This window comes from Polypterus senegalus, chromosome 3 (genome assembly GCF_016835505.1).
Source record: "Polypterus senegalus isolate Bchr_013 chromosome 3, ASM1683550v1, whole genome shotgun sequence".
NCBI lineage: Eukaryota > Metazoa > Chordata > Cladistia > Polypteriformes > Polypteridae > Polypterus > Polypterus senegalus.
The window spans coordinates 291,246,000-291,264,328 of NC_053156.1; the positions used below are offsets into that span (position 1 = coordinate 291,246,000).

The window sequence follows — 18,329 nt, forward strand, 5'->3', positions numbered from 1 at the left end:
GCTTCGCTCACCAACTCCCCCGGCCTGCAACTTTTCACCAGCCACTTCTCGTCTCTGCCACTTGCGTATGTGGATTTTACTTTCACCAAACAACAAATCTTTTAATTCTCGCGTATAGGCCTCTCCATTGGGAAGAAACACTACTTTTCACTACCTGATTGCAATACGAATTAGACGATCCACAAGTCTCCGACTTAAAGTTTAAATCCGAACAATGTATTCCATCTCTTTACTCTGTTCCGTTATTTCACCGAGTGATAATTTCTGTTTGTTTGCACTAATGCGATCTTCACTTTTTCACAGACTTTCAAATTTTCGTACTTCCATTATCTCTGACCTGCTCTGCATGTGTATTGCACCAATGTTTTTGTATTCTTTACAACATTCTACTTTGCATCTACTCTTTGTCTTTTATTTCCGGCCCTGGGCATGGTTAAATCTCTTGGCACAATATCTCGTCTCGCAGGACTTGAAAAAATCACGTCTTGTCCCAGGATTTTTTTTATTATAATAGATAGATATATATATTATAATTTTCAAACTACATACATAGTTCCCTACAATTACTTACAGTACATTATAATTTTTTTATTAAGATTGTTACTGTATTGTATAAATGTTTCCATAGTTCTTCTCCCAGTGTAACTTTGGAAGTTTTCACGTTTGACAACATTTAATTGCAGTACTTTTCATACAGCCTTTTTGACACTGATTAACACATAAAGATTACTTAATGTCTTCAAAGTTGTATACATATGTATACTCCTGTGTGTGTATGTGTATATATATATATATATATATATATATATATATATATATATATATATATATATATATATATATATATATATATATATATATATATATATATATATATATATATATATATGTATATATCCTCTTTAATAAAACCCCTGTGTGTGTCCAAGTGTCCGTGTGTGTCTTCTGGTGAAGTGCGCATGCGCGGGCCGCGCCGCACATTGTACCGTGCCCCTCCAATGCGCTCGGCACATGGACGCACACACACTGGAAGCTGGGCGCGCAGTGAATGGCCTTGCCGCTGCCGCCGCGCACGATGAGCAAATAAAGCACACACACTGGAAGCTGGGCACACAGTGAACGGCCGCGCATGATAAGATATAAAGGACACCATTGCTGGGGAGAGTGCTGATTGGGTAGTCGCGGCAGCGCACATAAAATCCGTTGTTGGGGAGACGCCACACAAAATAATCAGTTGCACGCCCCCACAGATTAAAATACTTGCTGGGGAACTGCACAGTACTTGCTGGGGAGGCGCCACAGGCACGATTATAAGCAGCACGCCACACATTACATCAGTTGCTGGGGACACTGCTGATTGCCCACTATTGTGACAGAAAATTAAAGTCATATTACGGACATCAAAGCCAGTATTACTGTCAGAGAAAATTACAGGCATTTTATGGAAATACAAACCAGTATTATTGTGAGAGAAAATTAAAGACATATTAAAGGATGCATATTACAGCCACAAACAAGCCAGTATTACTGTCGGAGAAAATATTACGGACGTATCTACTAACAACATGCCATACAAAAAAAGGACACGTCAAGTAGGACAAAAGACACAGACAATCAAATCTTATATAAGCAACATCTACTGGAAGAACGGCCAGCTCAACAAGTAAACATCAACAAAAGAAATGCTGAAAGACAAAGAAAAATACGAGAAAATAGATCGATTGAAGAAAAAGAAAATGACTGTCAGAAAAACGCTAAAAGAGAAAGACTCAGAAGAGCAAACCTTAGAAAAGGTTGCCATTTACTTGCCAGAACCAGTATTCAGCCACGGTCAGTTTTATGTTGCATTATCAAGAGTTAGAAGTTTTCCAGATGTTGTTGTCAAGGTTGTAGAGATTCCTGAACAAGGCAAACTGTTGCCAAACTCAGACAGAATATTTACAATAAATGTTGTCTATAATGAAATTGTACAGAAAAATTTCATGAGGTAAAAAAATTGAAAATTTTACCTAAATATCTTCTTCAGATATTGTGTCTTACAGATTGTTACAAAGTTTTACACTAAGGCAATATTAATTATACTTACTGTATTGTCATGTACGTTTCTATTTTATTTTTATTATTATTTTACTTTAGGCTTCTTGAAAAATATTTTGACAAAAAAAATTAAGACAAGAAACAGAATGAGGTCAAGGTCCCTTGCCATTTAATATAGACTGTTCCTACTAATGTTTATGCACTACTGTTCTAGCGCCCGTTATTGTAATGGGCTTAATGTCTAGTATATATATATATATATATATATATATATATATATATATATATATATATATATACTGTATAATATACTTCGGATAATTAGGAAAACATTAAACATTAGGGGAACTTTGTGGCTTAGCAAAAGGACCATGCTGAAAGAAATCCATTACCCAGTGTCCCCCGTTTTATATTGTGTGACTACATATCATTAGTATGTAACAGACACAAATAAGAGAGGCTGGGGACAGATTGCAGGTTAAAAGAGGTGCTGTGGAGGAGCCCCAAGTCAACCCCTAACACAATAGATGAGTAAGACTGTAGAGTAAGAAGACAGTTCTGGTTTTCCATCCATCCTTTTTCTGAACCTCTTCATTCCAATGCAGGGTCACAGGAAGGCGGAGCCTATCCCAGCACCGACAGGGGAAAGGCAGGATTCAAACCTGGATGGGGTACTAATCCATCTTCAAGCACATTGACACAATCCCAAGTAGGCTCAATGCAGACTCGCCAATCCACCTAGCCTACATGTGCTCGGGATGTGGAAGGATGAGAAGAAAATCTGCACAGGCATGGAGAGAACGTTCAAACTGCGCAGAGAAAGTGACCCGAGCAGGGGTCATAGTGGGAGATTCTCCACAGAAGGTGCCTGAAGGACTGAACCTGGTCTTGTTTACAATATTGACATTATAAAGCACTGATGGCACTTCTGAACTTTTGTGATTTGGGCCCCTCTCTATCCAGTCTGCCTTGGAATCCAAGTGCAGTCCCAGTTTGCTCAAAGAATGAACCAAGTCTCAATTACAATATGACCTGTGATCCCCCTGGCATTGAACAAACAAGTGTGGGAAAACAATTCATAGCAATATTTTCTAAATTTGTGAAATTTAAAATAGAATGTGATACTTCACATGGATTTGACACTTTTCTCTCTCTCTCTCTCTCTCTCTCTCTCTCTCTCTCTCATTTTTCCAGACTTCATATTGAAAATCAGCCCTTGATGGTCAGACCCAAAGAGGAAACTTTAGAAGTACAGCAACTCCGTCAAGAATTGGAGTGCTGCAGAAGTGAAAATGAGGTTCTTCGGGCTAAAGTAAAGTCATTAAGCAGAGCAGTGGTCAAGCCTGAGCCAGAATACACATCACTGACATCCGAGAATAGAGAGCCAGACCCTAAAATGCAAACAATGTATCAGGAAATGAAGGCGAAGCTTGAGGTGGACACGACTGAGAAGGCCTTGCATGGGAACGTTGCCCAACAAGAAGTAGCAACATGCAGAACCGAGAGTGTGGAACTTGGAGTTGAGGTCCAGTGGCTTCGCACAGAAATAGAGAAACGTAACAATGAAAATGTGTCACTGAGTTCAGAGATCAAGGAGATGGCCTCTCAACTGAAGAGGGTTCAACAGAAGGTGGACGAGTACAGGCTGCAAAATGAAAAACATGAGGTTGAAATTGAGTTGCTGCAGCAAGATCTAATGCAATACAGCAATGAAAATAAAGCTCTTTGGGCTGAAACGGAGCAAAAGGCCCTAGATATTAAGTGGCTGTGCCAAGAAATAGCCGAACTGGAGAAGGAAAACGCATCCATCAGAGAAGAAGCTGGTGGGATAGCTCTGAAGACGAAGTGGCTCCACAATGAAATGACATACTGCACTCTGGTAAGACCCTCACAAAGGAGGCAGGTAGTGCCATGTATTGAATCAGCTACACGTTATTTAAAGGAACATTCCACCCAAAATTACATACCTTGTGATTGTTAATTGCTCCATGTGGTTTATAGTGACAAGAGAAAAAAATAATCTTATGTTCTCAAGAGAATGGAGATGATAAAAACTTTGATAGAATGTGTGCCTTTGGAGACCAACACTGGGCAACATCAAATGATATCAAAAATCTCCATGGAAAAATCATGCTGCTTGTGTCACATAATCTAGTAGTCAGTTATCCTGTTATATGCTCACAATGTGTGTAACACATGCATTTTTGTTAAAATCTTAAGTAAATGTGTTATGATCATTGTTGTAACGAAACAAGTATAGTCGGCTGTGTCATCGATGGATGAGTGGTACTCTCTAAGTTCTTTATTAGATTGGTCTATTCTCACACCTCAAGCTTAACACAAATAAAAAGATGTACACACACTGACACTAGCCAATTACGTACTGTTTAGGAGTTATGCCTGCCACTCCTCAACACTCCACCTAGACTGTTTGAGTGATTCCTACAATGCCTGTTATTCCTCAATGCTCACTATCATTAGCACGAATAACTTCAGGGTGCCCCTGGTTATAATCCCCAACTAAATGCTACAAACCGGATTCCAAAAAAGTTGGGACACTATACAAATCATGAATAAAAACTGAATGCAATGATGTGGAGGTGCCAACTTCTAATATTTTATTCAGAATAGAACATAAATCACGGAACAAAAGTTTAAACTGAAAAAATGTATCATTTTAAGGGAAAAATATGTTGATTCAGAATTTCATGGTGCAACAAATCCCAAAAAAAGTTGGGACAAGGACATTTTCAACACTGTGTGGCATCTCCCATTCTTCTTACACCACTCAACAGACGTCTGGGGACCAAGGAGACCAGTTTCTCAAGTTTAGAAATAGGAATGCTCTCCCATTCTTGTCAAATACAGGCCTCTAACTGTTCAATCGTCTTTGGCCTTCTTTGTCGCACCTTCTTCTTTATGATGCGCCTAATGTTCTCTATAGGTGAAAGATCTGGACTGCAGACTGGCCATTTCAGTACCCGGATCCTTCTCCTACGCAGCCATGATGTTGTGATTGATGCAGAATGTGGTCTGGCATTATCTTGTTGAAAAATGCAGGGTCTTCCCTGAAAGAGATGACGTCTGGATGGGAGCATATGTTGTTCTAGAACCTGAATATATTTTTCTGCATTGATGGTGCCTTTCCAGACATGCAAGCTGCCCATGCCACACGCACTCATGCAACCCCATACCATCAGAGATGCAGGCTTCTGAACTGAGCGTTGATAACAACTTGGGTTGTCCTTGTCCTCTTTGGTCCGGATGACATGGCGTCCCAGATTTCCAAAAGAACTTTGAATCGTGACTCGTCTGACCACAGAACAGTCTTCCATTTTGCCACACTCCATTTTAAATGATCCCTGGCCCAGTGACAACGCCTGAGCTTGTGGATCTTGCTTAGAAATGGCTTCTTCTTTGCACTGTAGAGTTTCAGCTGGCAACGGCGGATGGCACGGTGGATTGTGTTCACTGACAATGGTTTCTGGAAGTATTCCTGAGCCCATTCTGTGATTTCCTTTACAGTAGCATTCCTGTTTGTGGTGCAGTGTCGTTTAAGGGCCGGAGATCACGGGCATCCAGTATGGTTTTACGGCCTTGACCCTTACGCACAGAGATTGTTCCAGATTCTCTGAATCTTCGGATGATGTTATGCACAGTTGATGATGATAGATGCAAAGTCTTTGCAATTTATCGCTGGGTAACACCTTTCTGATATTGCTCCACTATCTTTCTGCGCAACATTGTGGGAATTGGTGATCCTCTACCCATCTTGACTTCTGAGAGACACTGCCACTCTGAGAAACTCTTTTTATACCCAATCATGTTGCCAATTGACCTAATTAGTGTTTATTGGTCTTCCAGCTCTTCGTTATGCTCAAATTTACTTTTTCCAGCCTCTTATTGCTACTTGTCCCAACTTTTTTGGGATTTGTTGACACCGTGAAATTTTGAATCAACATATTTTTCCTTTAAAATGATACATTAATTAATGATTAAACGTTTGATCTGTCATCCACGTTCTATTACAAATAAAATATTGACATTTGCCATCTCCACATCATTGCATTCAGTTTTTATTCACAATTTGTTTAGTGTCCCAACTTTTTTGGAATCCAGTTTGTACTTTGATCTACAGGAGTATCCTGAGTACATGAAGGCCGATGCACCCTTTGGTTATGCACCACTTAACCAACCAACAATGTTTTACTTCTACTATACTGTTCTTCTGGCGGCACGGTGGCGCAGTGGTAGCGCTGCTGCCTCGCAGTTAGGAGACCCGGGTTCGCTTCCTGGGTCCTCCCTGCGTGGAGTTTGCATGTTCTCCCCGTGTCTGCGTGGGTTTCCTCCGGGCGCTCCGGTTTCCTCCCACAATCCAAAGACATGCAGGTTAGGTGGATTGGCGATTCTAAATTGGCCCTAGTGTGTGCTTGGTGTGTGGGTGTGTTTGTGTGTGGGTGGGTTGGCACCCTGCCCAGGATTGGTTCCTGCCTTGTGCCCTGTGTTGGCTGGGATTGGCTCCAGCAGACCCCCGTGACCCTGTATTCGGATTCAACGGGTTGGAAAATGGATGGATGGATACTGTTCTTCTTTTGAAAGCATCTTTTCTCAGCCTGAAACCCCAGTAGGAAAAGACCTCCCATGCACTAGGTGCTCTTTATTTTTTCAGTCACTCTAGATATAAGCTAAGATATAGAAATTTAAAAGCAACATACTTCTTATTAAAAACTAGGGAACTCTGCCCCCTGCTCATTTCGCTCGCCCACCCCCGGGTTTGGTTATCCGGATATACAATGTAAAGAGATTGTTATTTTCATGGGAATTGTTAACATACTCTTTCAATTCTATGTTGCATCGCTTCTCCATGATTATAAATATACACCTCAACGAATTGTGTTTTCTTTGAAATTAAACTTGTTGTAGCTTTAATTTTTGCGGAACCACAGACTCTCATAGCGTATGGTCCTGAATCGTGTAAATCTACATTTTGAGCATTGAATGATATGATAGCAAAAAGTTTATTGTAGACTCGGACATTTTACCTGTAATATTTGTGAATTTCACTTTCACCAAACAGCAAATCTTTTAATTCTCACGGATACACCTTTTCATTGGGAGGCAACACTACTTTTCCCTGATGGCAACATGAATGTCTCTGGCTTAAAGTTTAAAGCCAAACAATATCTACATACATCTGACATACCAAATATGTCCATATATTCATATCCATGTCCATATGTATCTCTTTTTGCTGTTCCGTTATTTCACTGAGTAATAATTTCCGTTTGTTTGTGCTAATGTGATCTTTACTTTTTTTTTTTTTTGATACTTTCGAATTTTACTACCTTCATATTCTTTAACTTACTCTGCATGTGTTTTGAGCCTTTCGATTTCCACTGCTTTCATAATCTCTAACCTGCTCTGCATGTGTATCATGCCAACGTTTTTGAACGCCTTTATGAAGTCTTTTATTTCTAAACCCCAATTGGACCTACAAGGTTTTCAGTTCCACTTGGTCCGGGCAGATTATTACTTTCCTTATTTTCTGAATTTGCACATAGATTATTATTGTTCTTTTGTGCATTCTTTTTTGCCTTCTTTTCTCTCCAACGCTTTTGTGTCTCTTTTCGACACGCTGCTCTTTCTTCTTTGCTTGGTTGTTGACGTGCCATCTAGAACGTTTACAACTTTTTTAAGATCTAGGAGCACATGAAGTGTGCATTCCAACAACTGAGAGTTTAGATGTCCATGATCTTGTTTTAAATTCTTTGTAAGTAGGGCGTGACGTGCAAAAGTCACCGTCTCACCGTCTTGCTTCCAAAGATTGTAAAGTCTTGTCTTGCGAGACGTCAAAGTGTCTTTCCGAGAAGATCACGTTTCAACCCAATATTTTTTTTTACTATAATAGAGAGACTACTAATAGAAGGAAATTTAATGGAAAATATAAAGAGATAACAAAGTCTGGTTTTATATAGTCTTAGAAAGATTACTAATGACTAGCAGCAATGTCAAAAGATAAGGTCCTGGACGGCCTTTAGATTTAACAGTAGGGCTGATTCATGAATTGTTTTTTCCTAAATTGTATTTCATTCTGTGATGTATCTTTGTTTTTGTTGTTGCTGTTTGCTCTCCCCGATGGGATATTATTTATGCCAAAAGTTCACATGGTATTCTGGCCTTTATGATATTACCGACAAAAATACTGTCCAATTCTCCTGGTGATGCTAGCTTCGATTCTCATACATATCTTTGTAATGTCTTGATTTCTTCAGTTCTTTTTCTATTAAGTTGTACATTTTCTGAATAGTTTAAACCAAGAATATCGTAAATTGTTGGTCACAGGAAAGAAAGAATGCAGATATAATTCACTAAATTGATTTCAAAAGTCCATTGACATTAATTGCCGTCCATCTGAGTAATATCTGTATATTGCAGCTTATTTTAAATATAGCTCAAAAATGTATCATTTTTATCCTCCCATTACAGCCTCTGAAAAAATCCCAACTTAAGGCCTACTCTAAGCAACCTGACCCCAGAACTACAATGTATGGCTTTGATCTACATAGACCAAAAAGGAACCAGGATGTTAAAAGTCCCAAAATGCACAAATGTGTTATTCAGGGAAATTAACTATAAAAACCTTTGGCTATAAAGGATAAAGTCAAACAAAATCTTTATAAATGAAGATATTTACAAGGGATGTTTAAAAAGTTTGTGCACTTTTATATTTTCGTTGGAAATAGTGAAGGCGGGAGGAGAAGTAATTGGGCATTAAAAAGTTGGTACAACGCTGGGAAAATTGCATCACTAACAAAGGAGACTATGTAGAAAAGTGAGGTCATTTGTTTTTGAAATTCTTAATAAATAGATTGAAAAACAAAAGTGCTGAAACATTTTGAATGTTCCTCATATGGCACAATAATGGTAAAAAAAAAATGCCTGTGAAGTCTTAAAAGGGTTTGCCAAAGAAGCAGCAAACAGCAACTAGGCTCCAAAACGCAATTCAAAATAACAGAAGCAAAAATAAAGAACTAGTAAAATATCAGGTCCTCTCAAGTCAACCATGAAGGGACTTGCTTCCTAGCCTACCTTTTTGGCATAAGGGTGTATCTGCATATTGGGGGTTCCACAAAATTCAAGGAACAGAGAGGAACACTACTAAGTACATGGATAATAAATAGGAAAATGAAAACAATGACTACATAAATACAATAAATACTTGCAAATACTTTGCAATGAACAAAACTGACCAATAAAATGAAAATATATATGACCCAGGGAACATTGGTTGAAACATCACAAAATAATTCTGAGCCCAAACAGGAAACTCATTTAAACTAGAAATGAACACAGAAATCTTAACCAATGAATGAGGGGCAAGAAGAGGATCTTCAGCATTTTAGCAAAATGCATTTTACACACTGTGAGTCTACTACAGACTAACTGACATGTGGATTCTGTGGCATGACTAAGTTGAGATTTTCTTTTTTCTTGGACATTTTGATATTGTTTACTGTTGTCCAGTGTTGGTCCCCATCAATGCCTGTTGTATCGCAAACTTGGTTACCTCCATTCTCCATGAAAACATGATATGATATTTTTTCTTCAGGATTGCTACAAACCTAATGGGGTAAGTAACTTTTGCTGTGGTAAGGTCCTAGGGTGACCCTATTTTCTCTTTTAGACCCAAATCCCAGCTATACATTTGTATGTTTTTATTCTTGGCTGCTAGTCACCATCAGTTTTACTATTGCTATTCAGTAATTCCCCCTTTCTTTTACATCTGTTACCCCAGGCAATAAGATAGAGTATCAAAACAGGCAGTACAGAAAGTTACACATTTGTTCATGCATTGTCGATAATAAGCCGAAAATATAAGCGAATACAACGAGTCTCAGAAAACAATACAATCTGGTAATTGGCTACCAGGTGACTGGTTGCTGTTCTTAGTATGTTGAATAATCTCTGGCCCATCATGTTCTGCCCTGGACTTTGGAGGTAAGGGTAGAAAAAGATTATCATGATGCTGGGGAGTCCCACAAGCACAGGTACAAAACACTTTCAAAAGTTGCCCACTAGTTGAGGGAAAACACCTTTAAAAACCCCAACCAGAAACCCAAAGAGTCGAAAAAAAAACTCTCTGTTATATAAAAAAAATACTTTGACACCACAAAACTTCTTGGAGACGAGACTTTTTTGGAAGAGAGATTTTTTTTTCCAAGTCCCACAAGACTTTTTTCAAGTCTCGCCCTACTCTAACGTTTTTAAACAACACCTCAACTTCCATTTGTGTAAATGCTTTTGTCAGACACACTACCTGCACTCTCAGCTCTTATACATTTTAACATTTTCCTCAGTTTAAGTTCCCAATTAAGAAGATGTATTATGTCCAAATCTTATTGAAGAATTTCATCACAAATGGTTATCAACATAAAAAATGAGTGCACATGCAATCCCAGCACCGAGAAATGAGGAAGTCAAATGAATTAACAGCAAAACTGTTGATCGGTTACACAGAAATTGGCTAAATGCGTCCAAAAATGTTGATTGTTTGCACATCAGATTCGTTAAATACGTCCAAAACTGTAGATCGGTTAAACATCAAATTGGCTAAATGTGTCCAAAAATGTATATCGGTTACACATAAAATTGGCTAAATGCGTCCTAAAATGTTGATCATTTACACATCAAATTGGTTAAATGTGTCCAAAAATGTTGAACAGTTACATGGCAAATAGGTTAAATGTGTATCAATAGGTTATACTGAAACAGTTGGTGGTGATCACGCAGAAGATGAAAACATCAACTTACAATATCACAAAGAATATCTACAAATGTTAACAATGTCTGGTCTTCCACCGCACAAATTACTGTAGAAAGAAGAATGCATCCAACAATGGTAATGTAGTACATCTTCCGCGGAAAACATTAGACAAAAAAGGAGATCTTGATATGCCATTTGTATTAAAACGTTAACAGGTTCCGATTAGAATAGCTTTTGCAAGGACAATTAACAAATCTCAGAGCTAAACATTTGAAAAAGTCATTTTATTTAATAGAGAGAAAGAAATGAAATTCAATCACGGGCAGTTATACATTGCGTTGATGCATATGTAACAATTCCCATGATAATAAAAATGTCTTTAAATTGTACATCCGCACCTCCATACGCGAGCAGCAGAACCACAAAGAGGCTAGCGTGTAGTGCAGTCTTGGGAGGGGTGGGGAGTGAAGCGAGCAGGGGGCAGACGTTTTAAATAAAAGTTCGTTTTTTTTTACCACAAAAGTCTCTGCAATACACTAGCTCCACAGAGCATGGCGATACACAGTGAACAAAGTTCCGATACTGAATCCAAAATTGTGTTCGGAAAGAGAGCAGAGGTTTTTAAACACAGTTTCAATACAAAATCCGGAGTCACGGTCAAAAAACAAGACAGAGATCAAAAATCCAGAAAATCATAAGGCAAAAAAAGGCAGAGATACCTACAACTCTACACTCCCTGAATCACCAGGAACTATGGGAGGCCCTCCATAAATCGAGTGGAGGGCAGTTCCTGGCTGTGATTGGCAGGTGGCCCTGCCTCTTGGGGAGCCACCCACAAAAGGAATGTCCAAGGCTCCATTCATTTACAACTGAACACAAAGAAAAATGTACATAATAAATAAACCAAACATTAATACAAAATAAATTAACAGAAAACAAACAAGAAACACCACTTTGAACCCCAGCCTGGGGAGACATGGTGGCCGAAACAATGAACACAGATAACATGGCCTTCTGCATTCGGCAGCAGCAAGAGAAAGAGAGGCTAAGCCTCTGTTATCAGCCTTAGTTTAAAAGAATCTTCCTGTTATTTTACTCCTTTTATTCCATTTGGTGCCATGTTGTTCGTTCCTATGGAAGTTGTGGTCAGATTTGTGTGGCATGTGACATCACAATGTTGCCAGTATGAAACATGGTGGTGCTTTTTAGATGATGTAGAAGTTTTTGGATTAATCCTAAAATTACAGCTCAGGGTGTGATTCATAGGTTTTGCCTTTTATTTATGTACTGCCATTAAAGACAGGGCATTTATTTTAATTTGAAAAAAGGACCAGCGATTGAAGAGGTAAAAATGAAGGCAATAATAATCTGTAGAAGTCCAACCTAACTAATCAAAAATGCTGAAAAAGAATAAAGCCCAATATGCCCACCCAAAACCAGTGTTGAAAAACTGGCATCAGTATTTAATGTCTGAATTCTTGAAAATGCACGTTAACAACTCAGAAGTTCCTTTTTGATAGTCAAGAAAATCTGGATGTCAAGAGGAGGGCAATAGCTATTCTTAATACTGTTGCAAAGGAAACCAGGGCATCAACGGCCCAAACCCCCAACATGAACACACCAAGAGTCCCAGGTTCAAATAAAGGATGTTTTTTATTATTTACAATACCTTCACTGTAACACAAGTGCTGATTTTCTCCCTCCACAATTCACCTCTCACCCCCGCCACTAACCTCCTCCAGTTGAGTGTTGCTCTCCATCCTCCCAGCTCCTAATTGCCTGGAAAAGGGAGTGCAGACCCTTTTATTATGGACACAGGAGTACTTCTGGTGCCAGGGCGACTGCCTGATGGAAGCACTTCCGGGTCATATGAAAGTTCATTACAAAAGGGAGCTTGTCTCCGTGCAGAGCCCTCTTGAGGCACCCAGTGACACCAGCAGGGCTGCCCTACCGGACTACATTTCCTGGCATGCCCTGTTGGCTTCCTACTGGGCGCCGATATGCCATCTAGCATGATGAGGGAGAAAAAAAAAAACCCAGCAACATCTTCTCTTTTCAGTGGACCATCCCTTTTGGTCCTTTCTTCCGTGTCTGATCCCTTTCTTCTCCCCAGCAGGGATGCCTATCTGCCTGTTAGGAACCTCCCATCCAGTTAAGAAACCATCTCCTCTTCCGGCTGGGATGCCCGTCCAGCCCATGTGGCTTTTACACTGTCTAGAATATAACATCATGAACCAACAATTATTAGTGCTACGTGGTACCAACAGAGGCATATTGTGTTGTGATTTAAATTTCTTCTAGGCTTCATAAATTTCTGATCAATTCCTTTAGTTATTTAACTTTTAAACATCAAGAAATTCAAATGTAGCATGATTTTCTTGATTTAACGTCATTTTCTGATCCATTAATAAAGAAGTCAAAAGGAAAGGTTCCTTTCAATCTAATATTGGATGATTTGGGTCAAGACATCCATCCCATCCATTATTCAACCCAATATATCCTAACAACAGGGCCACGGGGGTCTGCTGGAGCCAATCCCAGACAACACAGGGCGCAAGGCAGGAAACAAACCCCAGGCAGGGAGCCAGCCCACCACAGGGGTCAAGACATGATGGCCATAAATACCATTTTGTCGATGACATCAAAGGCTACAGAGCCTCAGTGGATCACGAGAAGGATCACCACTGAAACGGGTACACTAAAATGGCAGAAGAAAATGGTATCACGTAACAAGAAAAATTGTTTTCAAATTTTGAACAGCAACTGAAAGAAAACAATTAACCACAGAACAGAATTCTTTGAGGTAAAAACCACAGAAAGGACACCAACATTGACCGAGAAAAGTAAATAAAAATTGAACAAGAATGTCACTTTATACTTCTCCACAAATTCAGATAACCCAGGAATATCCTGTGCTGACCTTCATCTTATTGCACTCAAGGCATCATGTACTTCTGATTATTTCATTCTAGTGATGCTGTAGAAGGTTCGGTGGCAACTGGGCAACATTCCACTCAGCGAAAAAGACAACTCAGTGAAAGACAACTCGGCGAAAAGATAACTCGGCAAAAGACAATTCGGCGAAGAAACAACTTGGCGAAATACAACTCGGCCACATCCTTTACCAGTTAGGTAATAGTTAGGTTCAAAGAGATTTTTTAATTATATTCAAATGACAACATGATTTAAAATGTTGAAAATAAATTTATATTACGGCTTAAGGAATATCTTTACTCTCAACGTATTGGGGCTTTCATAAAGCAGGTGATTCTGTGGATTTTGCAGCGCCCTATGTTGTCATTTAAATATCATTAAATAATCTCTTTGAACCTATTACATAACTGGTAAAGGATGTCGGCGAGTTGTCTTTTCGGTGAATTGTCTTTCGCCGAGTTGTCTTTTCGCCGAGTTGTCTTTTCGCCGAACTGTCTTTTCGCCGAGTTATCTTTTCGCCGAATTGTCTTTCGCCGAGTTGTCTGTCGCCCAGTTGTCTTTTCACCGAGCTGTCTTTTCGCCGAATTGTCTTTTCTCCGAGTTGTCTGTCGCCCAGTTGTCTTTTCGCCGAGTTATCTTTTCGCCGAATTGTCTTTTCGCTGAGTTTTCTGTCACCTAGTTGTCTTTTCGCCGAGTTGTCTGTCACCCAGTTTCCCCTGAATGGGTTTGGAAACCACTAACCTACTACCTCTAAAATGGTTGATATCAAAGATGCCACTGCAAGGAAGATGTGAGGCTATTTTAATATCCTTACTATGATGTCTAATTTAGAGTTAAAGATGCTAAGATTTGCATTGGGTGTGATGAGGAGAGTTTAAATACTTGGGATCAACAGTACAGAGTAATGGGGAATCTGGAGGAGAGGTGGAAAAAAGTGTGCAGGCAGGGTGAAGTGAATGGAGAAGAGTGTCAGGAGTGATTTGTGACAGACGAGTATCATCAAGGGTGAAAGGGAAGGTCTACAGGACAGTAGTGAGACCAGCTGTGTTATATGGGCTGGAGACGGTGGCACTGACCAGAAAGCAGGAGACAGAGCTGGAGGTGGCAGAGTTAAAGATGTTAAGATTTGCATTGGGTGTGATGAGGATGGACAGGATTAGAAATGAGGACATTAGAGGGTGTAGCTCAAGTTGGACGGTTGGGAGACAAAGTCAGACAGGCGAGATTACGTTGGTTTGGACAGTGGAGGAGAGGAGAGATGCTGAGTATATTGGGAGAAGGGTGCTAAGGATAGAGCTGTCAGGTAAGAGGACCAGAGGAAGGCCTAAGAGGAGGTTTATGGATGTGGTGAGAGAGGACATGCAGGTGATGTGTGTAACAGAACAAGATGAGGAGAGGAAGAGATGGAAGAAGATGAGCCGCTGTGGTGACCCCTAACGGGAGCAGCCAAAAGAAGAAGAAGACGACTGTGATGACCAATAAATTAACAAGTTCAAGATATGAATTCAGTGCCCTCAAAATCACATATTGGAAAAAAAAAACTATTGTAGGGGAAGAATATTTTAAAGCTAGTCATTCATATTCGACACTAAGGAAATCAGATATTAAACATTTGAAAGCTTGTGTCTTTGGAGAAGGATAGAGAGGATAAGTTCGAGAGAAGGTGTGAATCATGAGAAGGTACTTTGTAGAGTAGGGAGGGTAAAGAGCATTGACAAGGACAACAGACATATGACAGAGAAGGTGTTTGGAATATGATTTGCTGGTAAGAGTTATAATTGATGGGCGATTTATGAGGAAGACAGAGAGTAATGCTACAGGACATTACTAAAAAGAACGAAACATACCAGTGTCTGAAAATGAAGGTGCATGTCAGGAAATATTGAAGCACACATTCCCTAACCAGAACCTACCTAGAGGCAAAGCAACTTGCTAAAATGTAATCACAATTCTTTATTGTAAACCAATGACTCCTACATTAAATGAAACCAAGCCCACAAATCTCAGTGACATTGATTACCAGCTATTTATCACTTTTGGACACGGCATGTATTCCCCACGTTCATCACACTGTCACACGTTCATTCATTCTTACAGGACAAGGAAGAGTCCCCCAAAGAGGATGAACAAGATGTGAACCATGAAGCACTCAAGTTCCCCACCTTACACCAGCTGAAGAATCAGTCAGGTACTGCAGGGATGCTTATTTGAAACTGCTATGAAAGGTGCTTTATGAAATGCATTGATTATATTTAAAGATTTGCATGTTTTTCTTTTTGTTGTGATTTTGTTTTTCAGAATTTATCCCCGTGCTTAAAAATACAATTCTGGTTGTATTCCTGGTGAAGGAGACAGTAGAAAAAGGGAGGTGGGTTATTTACCTCTAAAGCCTTGTAAAGTAAAGCACAAACACATCATAAAAGGTTGGGGCAGCAGTAGGTAATCCCTGTATTTATTTATTATTGACAAAAACAACAAAGTGATTTAACAAATAGAAGTGAGAAAGTCTTTTATATGTAAATCCAAAAGTTTGACTGCTCAAAGAATTGGCAGTAGAGCTGATTATGAGGCTTGTTTGGGTGACCAGAAACCAGAAGTGACATCAGTCGTCATCCCGGTGTGAGCCATCAGATCTGCTGACAGAATAAGAAGAGAGGCATTAGGTGGCAGTGCCAACTCTTGATTCGGGGTGGGATCCCCAGTTGACAAGCCCTGATGTTATCGCCCAAGTGTACGTGTGTGACACCTTAATGCTCTACTTGTGGATGCCCATTTATTCACTCATTGAGTGACAATGTGGTATTAAGTCACATGCTTGCTGGTGTAAAACGAATCTGAAATTTTTGTGACTGGCAGCTCAAAGACCGTCATCTCTGCCACAGACAGAGTTGTATAGTCACAGGGAATTGAAAGCAATTGTGCTATGGCTTTGTTTTGTGCCTTGAGATGATGTTCTACAGAAAGGAATTGAATAGAGCAAAGTGTTCAGGTTTGGACTGGGAGCTACACAGATGACTGAAACTAAGAGGTACATCTTCATGGAAACAACTGTGGTAATCTAGATAGATAGATAGATAGATAGATAGATAGATAGATATGAAAGGCACTATATAATAGATAGATAGATAGATAGATAGATAGATAGATAGATAGATAGATATGGAAGGCACTATAGGATAGATAGATAGATAGATAGATAGATAGATAGATAGATAGATAGATAGATAGATAGATAGATACTTTATTAATCCCAGCATACTGATATTAAATTAAAGAGTAATACAAAATGCAGGTATAACAGAAAAAGTAGTAAAAAGTGTCCAGGGAACGAGTCCACATAAAAGAAAGTGGTAGGCATGTTATCTAATAATCAGTAATGAAGAGTTTGTGACTAAGTCTCCAAAAAAGGCAAAATCGTTTCTCTTCAGTTTGACATATTATCTAACTATTTTATTGCTCTCACTCCTGAATGTTAGTTGGTCATACAGACTAAACACTTGACTGCAGTGTGCTCACTGGCCACTTACCTTGCTTGTGTCATATCATATGGTCCTCCATGTGACTATACAACACTGTCTGTAGCAGAGATGTTGGTCTTTGAGCTACCAGTCACAAAACTTTCAGATTTGCTTCACACCTTTATTAAATCTACTTCTTGGCAGTCTTGTCACATGGAATAACTTTTATTCTGCAAAAAAAAAAAAACAGACTGACATGACTCTTGACAAAGCTGCTTAATGTTTGCCATTCTTGAATCCAGAACTGTACTTTAGGATTGCCAGTACCTTGCCATCCAAGTGAATATAATAACAGATTTAAGCGGTTCTAATTTAATTACGGGTGGCACAGTGGGTATCGCTGCTGCCTCGCAGTTAGGAGACCCGGGTTCGCGTCCCGGGTCCTCCCTGCATGGAGTTTGCATGTTCTCCCCGTGTCTGTGTGGGCTTCCTCTGGGTACTCCAGTTTCCTCCCACAGCCCAAAGACATGCAGGTTAGGTGCATTGGCGATTCTAAATTGCCCCTAGTGTGGGTGTGTGTGTGCATGCCCTGCCCAGTTTTTGTTTCCTGCTTTGCGCCCTGTGTTGGCTGGGATTGGCTCCAGCAGACCACTGTGACCCTGTAGTTAGTACAGTATATAGTGGACTGCATAATGGATGGATGGATAATTCAATTTCAAAGGTTTCCTTAGCATTTAAAATGACTAATTAAGGATAAGCACAGGGAGTTTACTATTAGGACACTGAAGGAATGGTTGCTGACAATGGGGCTTTACTGACTATGGGGCTTCTTCTTCTTCTTCTGGCTGCTCCCGTTAGGGGTTTCCACAATGGATCATCTTTTTCCATATCTTCCTGTCCTCTGCATCTTGCTCTGTTAGGGGAGTGAGGAGGGGGCTTTGCAGTTATATGTGAATAATAAATTGAACGTCAATCATGTCCAAACATGTGACTGGTACTCTATATGGGCACATGTGTTATGCAAAGCCCTGGCCAACTGACAGGACATGTAAGGCAATTTTTTCTCACTCTACATGTTGTGAACATTTAGGCCGACTACAGACAGACACTGGGACACATGGAAGTCCAAACACACG

At 39.7% G+C, this 18,329-nt stretch overlaps 1 protein-coding gene across 1 annotated transcript in view; it reads left to right on the plus strand.

Annotated features, from left to right (window-relative positions):
* The window catches only part of LOC120526713 (protein Daple-like), a 29,878-nt gene extending 13,756 nt beyond the window's left edge, over positions 1 to 16,122 (plus strand). Inside the window, exons 4-6 of the mRNA XM_039749869.1 lie at positions 3,232 to 3,916; positions 15,833 to 15,923; positions 16,034 to 16,122. Of these exons, the coding sequence (XP_039605803.1) occupies positions 3,232 to 3,916; positions 15,833 to 15,923; positions 16,034 to 16,122 (865 nt within the window). The remainder of the gene's footprint in view (positions 1 to 3,231; positions 3,917 to 15,832; positions 15,924 to 16,033) is intronic.
* The last annotated feature ends 2,207 nt before the right edge of the window (positions 16,123 to 18,329 follow it).